This window comes from Cyanistes caeruleus, chromosome 14 (assembly GCF_971803275.1).
Source record: "Cyanistes caeruleus chromosome 14, bCyaCae1.hap1.1, whole genome shotgun sequence".
Classification (NCBI taxonomy): Eukaryota; Metazoa; Chordata; class Aves; order Passeriformes; family Paridae; genus Cyanistes; species Cyanistes caeruleus.
The window spans coordinates 4,970,408-4,985,347 of record NC_141714.1 but is presented as its reverse complement, the minus strand read 5'-3'; the positions used below and the strand labels follow the sequence as shown (position 1 = coordinate 4,985,347).

Below are 14,940 nucleotides of genomic sequence, written 5' to 3'. Positions count from 1 at the left end.
TAAATTTCTCTGACATATTAATTATCCTTCCTATATTTAAGTCTCCCCAAAAACTTTATTATCCTCTCATCTCATAGCAGAATCAGTTCTGTTCAAGTGATAAATGTGAGGAAAAAGGAGAAATAGCTAATAGCTAATGCAGATTCTGCCAATAACACAATATCTTTTATCTATGTATGACACAAGCAGTCTCCTTGTGCAACATGACCTCACTATGAAACCTAGGGAGAGCTGTGATACCTGAGTTGATATCTTCATCTGATGCTCCACTCTTAAGAAGAATTTTAACTTTCAAAAAAAACCCCGCTGGATGCAAATTCTCCTGCACAATATAAAACAATACATTATTTGGACAGCTCTTTGTAGAACAGAGATCCTGCGAGACTACAGCACATTCATAATACAGACAAATATTAAGGAATCATATACTCCCCACTGTAATCTTCAGCTCCATTTTAATGACTGAAGCAAGTGGTAGGCAACTAATGCAATAATTTCTTCCTAAATGCAATGTGCATCCTTTTTTTTCTTACACTGCCAAAAGACCACAAGGATAAAGAAAGCAAAAGATGTAAAATTCTCATTTTGTCGTGGCCCATTTTTGATACTTTTAAATAGAAGCTGAACATTACTGAATGATAGAAACATTTCCTGCTTTTCTATGTGTGAATCAGCTGGATTAATCTAGAATTAATATGAGCAGATTCAAAGTAGTTAATAAAAAGAAGAAATTCAGGAGGCAACAACAGTAGGAGCAGTTGGAAACACTGAGGACTGTATACTAAAGCCCTCACTAAAACAGTGCATATTTCAGGTTCTAGAATCAACATTTTCTTCTGGTTTTCCATACCCTCACACAATATCAAAATGTACATTATCAAAAATTATAATAAAAACACTTTCTGCCTCAAAAAGCTTTGCAAAAGTAAAAAATAAAGAGGACAAAAGGCTTAGATACTCTAGTAGCACATTATTTGCATGACTAAAACACACTGCCTTTTATCCTGATCTCATGAGCATGTGCATTATGATCTGTCCATATATCCAGGCAGCATGCAGAAACTGAATTTCAGCTTCCATTTAAACAAAATTTCATACTTAAAACTTGTTTTGTACAAAACAGAAAATTAATTTTTTTTAATGATCAACCAAAGGCAAATAGGAATTTTTCAGATTTCATTTACTCCACACTGACCTGAATAGATAGAAGCACAAAATTAATTCAAGTCTCTATGGAAAAAAGAATTTGTAAAGGATCAAGAGACCTCACTGTAATGGCTGCTCAGAGATATATGAATTTCCTTCAGGATAGCTGGTATGTTTAAACACCTAATTTTTAAGGTCTGATTGCATGCCTCTGCCTGGGTGTTCCTTTGGGGATCCCCCAGATAATGAGGTAACAGAAATAATTTTATTCTTTTTGCTTTAGCTATGGTTTTGTGGTTGTCCCAGCTGCCTGCGTCAACTCCCACGTCTGAGAAATTGTAGTCACACTGTCATCAAAGGACCTTACTATTAACACATAGGAGGCAGGAGGACAGTTCCACATGTGAAAAAGTATTTCTCTACAAAAAATAAAAATAGCTGGGAACACCAAAACACCCATAGGAGCATGGAAACATAAAGCAAACACACCTTAATTTGCTGTCCCAGATAACACACCAGTGATTAATGTGGTCCATATTATCGTGTCAATAAATGCTTGAGTTTCACCTATTGCAATCTTTAAATAGAGCAAAAATTACTACCTGATTTGCCAAGCTTATGGCTTTCAATGCTTTGTCTAGGTACAGACTGCAATCCCACTCAAAATAGGTCGTAGCTAACAATCGAAGCACTTTAGCCTGGGAACAAAAAATAGCCACACATAAACATACATATGAACACAAGAGACTTAAATTCTAAGGTCATGAAAAACAAAAGCTCTTTGAGTCCAAAAAATTCCTGCCTGGTATCAGACATAAACTGATTTCTCATTTCTGAAATATATCCAGTCTGGAAGCAATGCAGTACATACAGGACACGAATCAACAAGAATTCAGAGAAAAACAGAAGGGTTGAAAGGAAAATCAAATAACTAGAAGAAAAAAAAGGAAGAAGAAATTGAAATAACAGGAGGTACACACTTCACAGAAGAAAACAAACAAGCAAAAAAGCAGGACAAAGGCCCACATGATGATGGACTTCAAATAAATAAATTATTTACATAAAGAGGATGAGATTAAAATCTTCATATCCGCAGTCAGAAGAAGAACAATAAATTGACTTCAGAATGAGACAGAGAAACATCCATCACAAATGACACAGCTCAACTGATGATGTATTGAAAGAGAAGAGGAATGGAAGAAGAGATAGCTTTTCAGGATCCACTTCAGCCTTACTTTCTACACTTTGATTTCTATGAAATAGTAGAATCAAATGTGATTTAAAGGTGCTCATCAGTCACTGATGCTCATAACAACTGAACTTGAAACTCTGTCAAACTTCATAGCAGACTACTAAAAAGGAGACCAAGACATCACTGGGCAGGTTTGCACAAAAAAGGCAGATGATACAGTGGAGTCAGTTCAGAAAAATCCTCCTATTTGTAAATAGAAATTTCTCTATTTCTTACCTGCATTTCTTTGCCAACAGAATATCTCATGTCCATCTTCCCAATGTCATAACTCTGGCTATCAATGATAAATGAAAGTTAAACAGGATGACAGAGATAAATTCAGTCAGTCTTCAGATTCTGATCCTTTCCCACTTCCTAAGCAATTAAAAACCACATAAATCACACAAACTAATCTCTAATAGTCACTTTTACTAGAGAACAGAAAATTTTGGGTTCTTCCTACCTTTATATTAAAAATGGTACTCAATCACTTTCTTCAACCTGTTGTAGCACATTCTGTAACCTCTTCTATTCAAATATTTCAGTAGGTTTTATCAATTAATTTATCAATTATCAATCAGAGATTTTGAAGAAACAACTGTTTCCATTCTCACCTGACACATAATATGGTAATACACAAAATCTATACATGACTGGTCTCCAGACCACAGCACATGAATAGCAAAGACAGAACCTGTAACTCATGATTCCCCATTCTTCTTCTAAAAGTTAAATGGCAGAACAAAGAACCACCCAGGAGAAAACACAGTGGTAATTCCAAAAAAACAGATTTGATTATAAATGCTGTGAATGAAGAACTGTTAGAAAGAAAAACAGTGACTGGGCTCTTGTTTTTTAAGCTAATATATTCTCAAATCAGGTAAATCTTAACCCACTAGATGGAGCCACACTCTTTCTCCAGATTATTATCTGCACTTTGCAAAGCTTTATTTCCTCCTCAAATTTTGTCATCCGGAGTCAGTATTGAATTTTCCACAAGAATAAAATATAAAATAATCTCCAAAGCACCAGCTGTAACTAATTCTGAGCATTTCTACAAATCCTCTTTGACAACATAAATGACCATAACGATTTTGAATTTGATCTGTTGCCCTTAGTTTTCTTCTAACTATTTAAAAGAACAAGAAGACATAAACACAAATTTTCTGTGTTTAGGCTGTGTAGAAAGGCATGAGGATATTCTTCCTGATAGCCTACACTTCCTCACCCTTAGTGAGGATCCAAATAACAACAGTTATTTGGATCCTACCCAAATCATCTCTACCCATTCCTTTTTCACCTTGATGTTTGTGCCTTTCATCAGTCAAGGACTCTTCAGAAAACTAATCTCTTTGGAGGAAGTGCTAGGGAGAGAATTGGCAAGAACCACTGGAAGATGATTCTCATTTTAGTGGCACGAAATCCATGTGGGAAAACAGATATAGATTTTAGGCAATAGTGTACAACCATGACAAAGTATCTGCTCAGATAATTTGGTTCAGCTAAAATCTTGTATCCTCACATTTTTAATGAGGCCTCTACTTTCTCATGCTCCACCTCTCCTTCACACACGTTTTTACATCTCAAAAGCAGGGATTTGTTTATTGATTTTTGCACATTACCTGAGCCAGAAGGAGCTCTGTTCATACCTCTTCCATTCATAGGTTTCCACTCCAAAATTGTAACAGAGGATTGACAGGTAACAGGTCTGCAATAAAAGACCCCTGCTTCCAAAATGTTCTTGTAAAACATCATTAGATCTATAGCACTCCAGTCTCAGGTTCTTTAAAATGCATTTTACTTTCAAGATATATCCACTGTTATCACATCTGGCCTTTTGCAAGGGGATACTGAAGATGACTAAAAGGGAATCATTAATTGGGTGGGAAAGTGAAGTATCATTAAGCAGTCCAGGACACACAAAACAGCAGGATTTTTGAAACACATGAGGAACACAGAGTTCCTCAATAAATCATATTGAAAGCACTAGAACTGTGTAAATTAAACAATAAAAAATAAAATTTGAGAGGAAAGACTGTAATACTATAACCTTTTTTTTTAAATAACAGAAAGTTTTACATAATTAAGTGAAGAAGACTCTACCCATTTCATGGCAGGCTTCTTTGCAGTGTTTCTCTCTGAGGTTAAAAAGGGATTACAAGTTTTAGAAGACAACTGCTTTTGAATGCTTGGTTATTCAGAGCTTTATCAGTCAGCCCTGACAACATCAGTTCATAACAACTTGCCTTTCCTTTGAAATGATTTGCAGCTGTCATATGTCATCCAAAGAAGAGACAAAAAAGTCATTTTATATGCTAGCAGGCTGCCAATATTTACATCCATTTTGCCTCTGCAGTATCTTTTTTTCCCTAATATAAATGACACTTTTTGCAAGGGGCTGCAGATTTCAAATTCTCAGACAAAAACGAGAAGCGTAGCACAATATCTTGCTTCAAATTTATTTTTTTTTGCAATCCAGAAGTAAAAGCACTGACTAGGTATCTGCACAAACACAAAAGAGGTCACTCTCAGATGTGAAACCTTATTTTTCACAGGTTCATTTGTGAATGTTTTCTTTCCAGGAGAGAAAGTTTCCTTGAGCTTTGGTTCATAGACTATCGATGAGCACAATCATCTCCAGCTGATCTCTAGTATCACACAACACAACACAATAATCTTCCTGTGATACTCTCCAGGGACTCTCTGGTACAAAGGGAGCCTGGAAGAGTTTAGGATTGAGAGCTACCCAGCAGTGCAAAAGTTTTGGATTCATGCAGCAATCACTAGCTCTTTCCATTTTCCTCCTTTTTTAAACACCACTCTTTAAATCAGAAGTAAATTTCATCTCTCTCATGACCAGAAAATTTTACCTTGTCTGCATCAGTGCTCCTGGTTTGTGAAGAGCTTTCATCACAAGTTTAATATTATTTAATGAAGGAGTTCAAGCAGAAAGAATTAAATTAATTTAGAATTAAATGAGGAACAGGAATGCAAAGATCCCAGTGAACATTTTCAACAGTAAGAAGTTCTGCTGTTATGATTCAAATCAAAGCTAGACCCCTGCAACTTAGTCACCCAGATGCACTTGAACAAGGCCTGCAGAAGACAAAAAGCAATGTAAAAGCAGTTGGAGTTTAATTGGTTAACAACACAAACTCCAACCATGTTTCCCATATTTTTCTTTGAGAATTTGCATCTTCCCCTTTGAATTTCATTACCTGTGCCAGAGAGACAGGAACAAAATGTTTCCTAAATATTGGGAAAACATGTAAGCAAATGAAAATAAACATCAGGAAGTTTATTCTGATATAAATATAATAAACTTTTATCTTTGCAAACAAAAAACTAATCTGCATATGATAGTTTGTTTTCTCTGTGAGACAAGAACTACAAAAACCACAATTTAGTGCAATGGGAACCCTCCATTCATAGCTCTACAGTTTCATGAAGATGAAGATTAATACTGACGGTAGTAACAGACTTGCATATGAAAAACTTTGTAACTCAGCTCTTCTCTTGTCCCATCTGTCCCCAGACAAATGTTCACATGGGTACAAGATGCAATATACAAGATCAAGATGTAAAATGCAGCTGGTTATGTAGCAAGTAGGTGGTATACTCAATTTCTAAATTTCAATTTAGAAATCTTTTTGCCTTGCCTGCTGATTTGTCTTCTCATTGTTCAGGAAGAGTTTATCATTCTATTTCAAGTTCTAATCTAAGAGAAGCAATAAAAAAATGCACTTTGAAAAAAACTCTGCTGTTTCCATGCAAAAGTTTTTGCAAAATCTCAAAGAGGCAACCAGCCACGGAAGAGATCTTCAGCTCAGAGTACTTTTCAAAATTTTATATGGCACATGTCATTTCTTAACATATAGAGAGGAAAGTAGGTTCTCAAAGTTTGGAATGATAAAGAAAGGAAGATTTCACTTACTTCTTTTGGCAATTTCATCAACATATCTTTGCAGCGCTGCACGCACGTCACTGCTTTCTGAAAATCCCCTTGAGCAACCGCCTGAGAAAGCAGCAGAGCATGCCAACAAACTGTTAGTGTGCAATTGGTCTTTAAAATTCACCAGAAACCTCATTCTTTAAAATAGAACTTGGGTTTTTCACATGCAGTAAAGCTAGGTTTGGGATTAGGTATCTGACCTTACAGTGCTATAATAATTCTGTCTATTTCTCCATACTGCCAGATGACATAGTGATCCAGAAAATCACCGCAGTCCTTAGGTAGTGTGCAAAAGCCAGAGACATAGGACAAGATCATTCACATGTTAAGATGACTCAACAGATCAGCAAAATTTATATCACCTCTCCTTTTGTCTCCATGATGAAATTAAAAATATGGGCCATTGCTTTGTCCTGTTTAGGGCAGCTCCTGAGAATTTTGGAGATAGCACTTCCATTCTAGATACTGAGGTCAGTGTGATCAACAAATGCAAGAAACTACATTCTTTGTATTTGCACTCCTATATCTGTAATACTCTGTACGACTGATAGAGTTCTCAGACACTTCAGTCAGGCAAAACATTTCCTGTCAAAACCTAGAATTTCTAAATTACATACCTTAAATTATAGTTATTTGCCTTGTTCTCCAGTCAAGCACAGAACACTGTTGGAATTGACCCATTTATGATTCATACATGTAGCTGTTTATTTTATAAACAGCCATGATAGCCAAATCATAAAGCAACAAATCTGAACTAGAAGATATAAATACCACTGCAAGAATGACTGCAATAAATGAGGGAAATTAAAAATCATTAAATGATTGCAACACTGAATGAAAATATGAGATCTGCTATCTTACACCGAAGTGAAGGAAATCTATCCCTCAGCAAATCCTCAATGCCAAGCATTCAGGTATCTAATAACTGGGTTAGAGTTTCCCTCTATACCTCTAGTGACTTACAAGGAAAACTGAGAACACATACTGATTCAGCTTGGTAAGAGAGTACTTTGAAAAGGCTCTTCTCCACATCAGCTCTGTGTACTTGAATATCTGCTTCACTCTCACTCCCCTTCCGTAACTTTGCATACAGCTTTTCTATACTCTGGAAAACAAAGTGCAGGCATCACCCACAGAACTTACAAAAAAGTGTGTATGCAAGAAATCAAAACTGGGAAAGAACTTACACTCATGGCATTCTCTAGAAATCCATCTGCAAGACCAGCTTTTCCAATATCTATCCATCCTTTCCCAGTTTTCATAGACATCTGAAGGAGGAAATGGTAAGTCTTTTGTGAAAATGCAGTCACTTTCAAGAACGAAAACGTAAGATCTCATGTGTTGTTGCATACATATAACACAGGACAAGGGTATTTAAACTCTGCAATTTCTCACCAGTAACTCACTTCTGAATGAACACTCAGACACATCGTAAGATGTATGGTGGCCTACTAGACAATATTATAAGACACTGAAATAAATTAATCTCCTGCTCATAACATATTTTACCCCTATGAGAAGATGTGGTGGTAACCACACTGTCCACACATTCCTAGCTCCAATGGCTCAGCAAGGTATCCCTCTAAGATACAGGTCCCACTTCAGCATGTACTTTGTTTTCTTAGAAGGGAAAAAATGGGACCATCAATCTTATCTTTCCTTAAGTGATGAGAAGAGACAGTCAGCAATACCTCTGCCAAAACACCAGCTATCCTACCAGAATTAGACATATATTTCACTCCCTTTCCAAAGCAAATGTAATAAGATTTGAAGAATTCCCTGGGGGATCAACTGTATTTCATTACTCACCCACAATTAGCCTTACCAAAATCTGTCTTCGAATAGTTCCCTCTGGAGGATCGCTGCCTTCACAAAGGCAAATCAGTCTGCAAGCAACAAACCGCACTGCAAGAAAACAGTGCAGGCATTCAAGTTTCCTCTTCTCTACTTTTTTTTTTTTTTAAGAGAAAATCAGGCCCTGCCATATCTGAAAAACTGTCTGGCATTTTAAATCAAAAGACAGAAAAATCTGAATGCTTCGGGAGTCAAGGCAATCTGAATTTTAGCCAAGATATATAAAATTGCTTTTCAGACAGTGAGGAAAAAAAATATTCTTATTAAAATACCTATTAAACAATTTAGAGAGAATTTAAGTTAAATACATGATATTCAAAGACTTAATTACATTGCAGGTGCTTACAGTAACATGTCCTGAAAGCCTCAAAATAGCCTTCAGCAAAATAAGGAAATGAAGTTTAATAATCTTTACAGTTTCAAAGTAGAAAGCAGAAATATTTTCAGGCCTTCCTTAGACATCAGGCATGGAAAAGACACTAATTAATGCATTTAAAACAGCCTCCCCTGGCCCTTCAGCCATGATCTGAGAACATCACACTCTACTTTGTATCAACTTACCCTTTTCCCTTTACCTGGTATAATTTTATGATGAAGATTATACATGATTTTGACTATAATCCCTCAAGAGAAGAATTTTGGCCTGACACTGCAATCCCACAGAATCACAGAAAGAATATTCTGAGGGATAAGACCATTTCTGCTTTCTCCCAGCCCTGGTCTTGGCCCAAGAGAACCCACCAGCTGTGCACCTGGCTTAAGCAGGTCAGTGAAAAGAGGGCTTAGAATGTATCTGTATGTAAACATGGATAAGATAGTTACATTAAAAAAAAATCTCACTTGATATAAACTTACCAACAGTCTAAAATTGTCCAAAATATACATCTATGTTATTTCCATATATTTTTAGATGTGAACCACAGTACCAAAAGGCAAATTAGCTTCCTTTGGTCACATCACCTCTTTACTGGTACTCTGACATCTCTAGAAAGAGGAGTGACAAGAATGCCTACACTGATTCTGTGTCACAAGAAGATAAATATGACATGAGGATGTTTCTTCTTGAACTGTTTATACAAGCCCACTGATACATTTTGCTCTTCCTAGCCCTCGTCTGCAAAGACCCAAACAAATCTACAGCACTATTTATGTGCCTGTCAGCAGAGTGTTTCATTTCCATGCTACAGCACACAGAACACATTTAGGAAGGTACAGCATATACGTACACTTGGCTCTTTGCTCATCACTGATAACAGCACCCGTGTGTTTGGTCACAGTCCAGTTCCACAAGCTGACTGCACTCTCTTCAACCTGAAGAGGAGAATTCCACTCAATTTAATTTTTTCCTGGATATGAATCCCATTGAAATTTTCTACTGAAAAGAAGCATCTTTCATGTGTTTTACAGGAATGGCCTCTCCACATGTTTAAGCAACTCCCTTTTACACCGCAGTCAAAGGTGAGAGTTTTCCATCAAACTGTCACAGGATCCCACAGGGACATGTTGGACAGTGACCTGAAAACAGGCATGCTGAACGGATCATGTAGCATTTCTTCACCTAAAACCTGAAGGGGTTGGAAAAGAACTCTAAGAATCTTATCACATTTGAGAACTATCTGTAGTAAGGCTTCACCTCTTCTGCACATCAAAAAGAACACTAAGTAGCTTAATTACCTTAAATACCTACACTGGGGAACTTCTGATATTAGCAAACAAAGAACAAAGGCTACTGACTATATACTCTTGTTAAAAAGATTCAGCACTACATAAAGGCAATAGGCTGCTTTAGCAACCCACCCTAAGGGGCTGCATTTTCCATCACTTTATTCTACTTTTCATGACAGATCTTGCCTACAAATACACTCTTGCCTATCTAGGAGAGAGTTCATAGCCTCTCTTCTTGAAATGGCCAGATTACAAATTAAGGATTTCTCCTTTCTTCAAAAATAATTTAACCTGATTCAGGAAGAACTGAAGGATACCACTTTTATGCTCTTGTATTTCTTTACACACTGTACTAATGACACTTTCTGTTACAACACTTACTAACCTATCTTGCTCCTTGTTGCAAATTTAGGACTTCCCAAATCAGTGTTCCTTAGCTGATAATTGCTACTTATTAAATGTCTCTTGAAAATATTATTTTCGAGGAAGAAGTTGGATCTCAGTAGTAGTATCTCAGTAGTATCTCAGCTGGTCTTTTTCCTTATTTCAGATTCGTGTATTTCTCTTTGAAAAAGGACTTTTAAGGCAGATGTTTATTATTTTCTAAGTATTCCTCTAGGAGAAACAACCAAAAGGAAAAAACAAACACTATAAACAACAACCTGGTAAACTTTTACAAGGACTGAAAAGGAGTACCTCCAATATAACACTGTGTATTGGAATATTGTTTACCAGGCAGTTAAAATTACATGCTTGCTTGTTTTCTTCTTCCTTGGGTTATCTGCTGTCACTATAGGAATGCACAGAGAGGGTGAGGACCTCTCCTCTGATCCAGTACCAAACTCTTAATGCATCAGTGGTCTCTGCTTGCATTTTTACTTGAAATTACAACTGGATACTATTATTAATTTGAAATAATAAATAACATTATCAGTAACCAGCAACTTTTTCCATTACTATCATAGAATGGTTTGGGTTGGAAGTGACCTTAAAGTTCCAACCTCCTGCCACAGGCAGGGATACCTTCCATGCCAAGTTGCTTCAAGCACTGTCCAATCTGGCCATGAACACTTCCAGGGATAGGGAAGCTACAGCATCTCTGAACAACTTGTGCCAGGGCCACCCCACCTTTACAGTGTCTTACTAATATTTAATCTAAATCAGCCTTCTTTCAATGTAAAGCCATTTCCCCTTTTCCTAGAACTTCAAGTTCCTTCTCCAGCTCTCCAGGAGCCCCTTGAGACACCGAAGGTGCTCTTAGGTCTCCCCAGAGCCTTTCTTCTCTTCTGGCTGAACTGTTTCCCCAGAGAGGTGTTCCAGCCCTTCAATCACCTTCGTGGCTTCTTCCAGCAGGTCCACACCCTTCTGATGCCGGTGGCCCAGACCTGGACTCAGTATCCAGGTGGGGTCTCATGAGAGCAGAGTCAATGATACACACACTTTTACATTCAGGATCATCATTTCGCATTGACTTTGAAAAATAACATTTCCTAGTTTATTTTGGACGTTCACGCTACTGAGGCAAACGACAAAGAAATTAACTCTTTTCTTTACATTTCAGTAGTGATACACGTTTAGCTTCACCGCAAAGGGTGAGAAGCAGCAGCAGCTGGTGTTTACGGAGCTGCAGCACCAACCTGGGCCAGGGCTGTGGGGTGTGAAGCACATGCACCCCCCGTTTCTTCAGACAGGCTGGGAGCGGGGGGCTCTCCCTCCGCCACCTTCCCATCCTCTTGAGAGATGCTCTCCGCCGCCTCGAACAGCTCCTCGGTGAGGGCGGCAATGCGGGACGGCGTCTCTTCCCTCAGCAGCTCCCGCACCAGCGCTGTAGGAGAGGAGGAGAGCGGAGCGTGACACACAGCCCAACATCAGCCGCCACTGGCGGCTGGGGAAGGGAGAGCCCGCGACCCGCGGCACCTTCCACGGCCGCCACCCGCGGCCCCGCCATGGCCCCTCAGGGGAGAGCTCCGCGAGGGGCGCGGAACCGCGGGAGCGGCGCCCCCACACTGCGCGTGCGCGCCGCGCACTCTGCGCGCGCCCCGACCCAGCGCTCCCGCCGTACTCCCGCGCCGCCGATTGGCTACTTCGCGATCCCGCTCCGCCCCCCGCGCTGAGTGACAGCCGGCGGGACCAATCGCGCGGCGTGGCGGAGCGGCGTCTCTCGTGCGCCGCTCGCCGCGTCCGGTGCGCGGCGGTTCTGGAAGGATCCCGGCAGCGGGGCCGGCGGCGGGGCCCGGGCGGGCGCGATGTCGGGGCTGCTGCACACCACGCTCAGTGGGCTCAACAGCGACTCGTACTGCGAGATCAGCCAGTACCGGGACCAGCACTTCCGGGTGCGCCCGGCGCGGCGGGTGGCGGGGCCCGGCGGGGGCGGGGAGGGCTGAGGCCGGGGCAAGGCCGTGCGAGGAGCCGGGCGCGGGAGGGCACGGCGCGGTGGGAGCGGGTGGCGAGCGCGCTGAGCCCGCGGCGTGCGCCTCTGTGCCCGCAGGGTAGCAGGCAGCTACAGGAGAAATCCCTGAAGATTTCCTCCACGCTGTATGTCGGTAACCTGTCCTTCTACACCACCGAGGAGCAGATCCAGGAGCTCTTCTCCAAGTGCGGAGATGTCAAGAGGATTGTCATGGGTCTGGACAAGATCAAGAAAACCCCCTGTGGCTTTTGCTTTGTAGAGTATCCTTTCTGGTTCCCTTCTGTCAGCACGTGTATGGATGGCACCTGTAGTTCCTCTACCCAGCGAGTGTATGTGTACCGCTGCTGGAAGGGTGATAGCCAAGTGCTTCCTACCAGGCACATCCCATCCATCCTTGCACCTAGCTCTCCACACCGTGAGACTGATTGTATAATGGTGCCATACATGAGTGCCACCAGAGCTGTACTTTCTGGACGTGGCAGAGCCGTCTTAATTCATTGATTCCTTTAATGATTTTAGGGCCAAAATGAGAACTGTTACAGTCATCAGCCTGACATCTTCCACATCCAGAGCACGTGTTTACTTTCTCATCTCAACTGCACACCTGAGGAAGTAGCAGAATAAGCCATGGGGGCATTTTCAAGCAGAGGAATGCATGCTCATACAGGTTGTGCCAGGAGCTGTCTCTTCAAAGCTCTCCTGTGAAGCCTGCTCCTTTTCTATTTCAGTCAAGTTTTACATAGTACAAAAAGGCATACTACTGATTTCTTGCCCTTAGCAAGGCTTTAATGGCTCTGTTCCATTGTCTTGTCTGTGCAGGTACTAACACTAAAGTACAGAATCCTTTCTGAGCATTGGCTTGGATTTACATGAGTGCAGTTTGTGATCCCATAAAGAAGAGCAGGAAAAGTAGAAAAGGCTGGAAGGCAGTGAGGGGAGTTCTGCTTCTCAAATACAATACTACCCTGTTTTTTTTTTTCTCTCTACCAACAAAACAGCACATGTAGTTATCCTTACAGAGTGTCTCAGGTACTACACGAGAGCAGATGCCGAGCATGCCATGCGGTTTATCAATGGCACGCGGCTGGACGACCGCATCATCCGCACGGACTGGGATGCAGGGTTTAAGGAGGGGCGACAGTATGGGAGAGGAAAGACTGGAGGACAGGTAAAGGCAATGCCAGTTCATCCCTGAATTTGATCCTGTAAGAATCTGTACTTGTTTGCTGGTTTTGTCTCATGGAGAACAATGTACAGACTGTAAAGACCTGATGATGAAGTTTACTCACTCCCAGGTTGTTTCCGTAATTGATACCTGGTGTTAAAGGCTGGAAATGGAAAACTTAAGGCCATTTCTGTCTAGGACTCCAAACTTCTGCAATGCAAGCAGAATGTTCTCTAATCCAAGCTAGTACCCTTGAAATGATACAGAATTTGAGTAGAGGGAAACAGTGTGGCTGCCAGGCCAATCTCTTTACACAGCAGGTTTCCCAAGGGCAAGGATGAGGTTTAGATGAGATAAAGTGTTCTGAAGGCCAAGCCTGGAAATTCAGAAAGGTGTGCTGAAAAGCTGAATGAAAATATTTTGGGGTCTTCTTTGCTTCTTACCTGAAAAAGTCTTAACCATCAAATACAACCTTTTTTGTCATTTTCACCTCCACTACCACCTTTTTGGTGGAGTAGTTGAAGAGATCTCAGATGAGTTGAACTGCTTCTAATCTGAACTTGAGCTTCCCACCAGCTGAACAAGGAGGGGATGATGATTCTGAAGTCTAGTAGGAGACAAGCAGTGCTGGCTATTAACATGTGTGTTGTTGCTGTCCCCAGGTTCGAGATGAATACCGGACAGACTACGATGTGGGAAGAGGTGGCTTTGGCAAGATCATTCAGATGCAGAAGGCAAATCACCAGCCTGCAATCTATTAATTGCCTTGTGGCTCCTAGCTCATAGAGGGCTCTGTCCTTCCAGAGCTAGCCTGTTCTCACATTTGGGATCAGGGTATGGAGTAAGATCCAAGTTCCAGCAAAAGGTGACTCTTCTTAGACTGTGGATATACATGTGTTCATTCTCCCTTCTTTCTGAACTAGAGAGGATGTTCTGTGCTTACACAGGGAAACAAGGGAAAAAAATGGACAGCTCTGTAGGATTCTCTGCAAGAAGAAATGCAGCATGTCACACACACCTATGCTATGACATACTCTTCGTGTTGCACTTAAGCAGGTGGCTTCCTCCAAGCTGCAGCTGTAGCCGTGGTTGCTTTCAAATGGAACTTCTTTAAAGGCTTACCACCATTGGAGCCCTCCAGGTGCCTGGGCACCTACTGAGGGTGCAGGACAGAGTCAGGTTTCTAAGTTACAACCTCACCTGCTTAATAAACAGTATCACTGTTTAAATGAGGGAAGTGGACAAAGTCTTATCATCCACTTGCCATCGACTTAGCAAGTCCACTTAGCAAGTGATAACGACTTAGCAAGTCTTATCATCCACTTAAAACTTAGCAAGTCTTATCATCGACTTGCTTATCTGCACATCTAGCCCTTGGGTTGGTCAGGGCCTGCAGAGCATTTCTCTTTATGATGCCCCCAGTGCTGCCTGGCTTTTCAGATCCTCACTGTTCGGTGTGATTTTGTTAAAAGCTTCTGTTAATTTTTTAAATAAACAGTTGTATTGGGTCTGACTGA

At 40.7% G+C, this 14,940-nt stretch overlaps 2 protein-coding genes across 10 annotated transcripts in view; one reads left to right on the top strand and one right to left on the bottom strand.

The window, feature by feature from the left end:
• The window catches only part of TEX11 (testis expressed 11), a 26,867-nt gene extending 15,008 nt beyond the window's left edge, over positions 1 to 11,859 (bottom strand). For 6 of the 9 annotated variants that reach the window (XM_086851154.1, XM_086851152.1, XM_086851156.1 and 3 more), the window contains exons 1-11: positions 11,766 to 11,859; positions 11,486 to 11,673; positions 9,410 to 9,494; positions 8,155 to 8,234; positions 7,517 to 7,597; positions 7,315 to 7,434; positions 6,312 to 6,392; positions 4,000 to 4,085; positions 2,615 to 2,672; positions 1,749 to 1,844; positions 241 to 322 (exon numbers count right to left, since the gene is read on the bottom strand). In XM_086851154.1, the coding sequence (XP_086707280.1) occupies positions 241 to 322; positions 1,749 to 1,844; positions 2,615 to 2,672; positions 4,000 to 4,085; positions 6,312 to 6,392; positions 7,315 to 7,434; positions 7,517 to 7,597; positions 8,155 to 8,234; positions 9,410 to 9,494; positions 11,486 to 11,673; positions 11,766 to 11,796 (988 nt within the window). In that variant the 5' untranslated portion in view covers positions 11,797 to 11,859. Of the gene's footprint in view, positions 1 to 240; positions 323 to 1,748; positions 1,845 to 2,614; positions 2,673 to 3,999; positions 4,086 to 6,311; positions 6,393 to 7,292; positions 7,435 to 7,516; positions 7,598 to 8,154; positions 8,235 to 9,409; positions 9,749 to 10,233; positions 11,674 to 11,765 lie in introns of those variants that run through there. The other 3 variants (XM_086851161.1, XM_086851159.1, XM_086851160.1) reach the window with 2 other exon arrangements.
• On the top strand, positions 11,854 to 14,940 carry NCBP2 (nuclear cap binding protein subunit 2). The gene is made up of 4 exons (XM_086851174.1): positions 11,854 to 12,181; positions 12,337 to 12,518; positions 13,288 to 13,426; positions 14,086 to 14,940. Exons 1-4 carry the CDS (start codon positions 12,095 to 12,097, stop codon positions 14,182 to 14,184), a joined length of 507 nt encoding a protein of 168 aa, XP_086707300.1. The 5' UTR covers positions 11,854 to 12,094; the 3' UTR covers positions 14,185 to 14,940.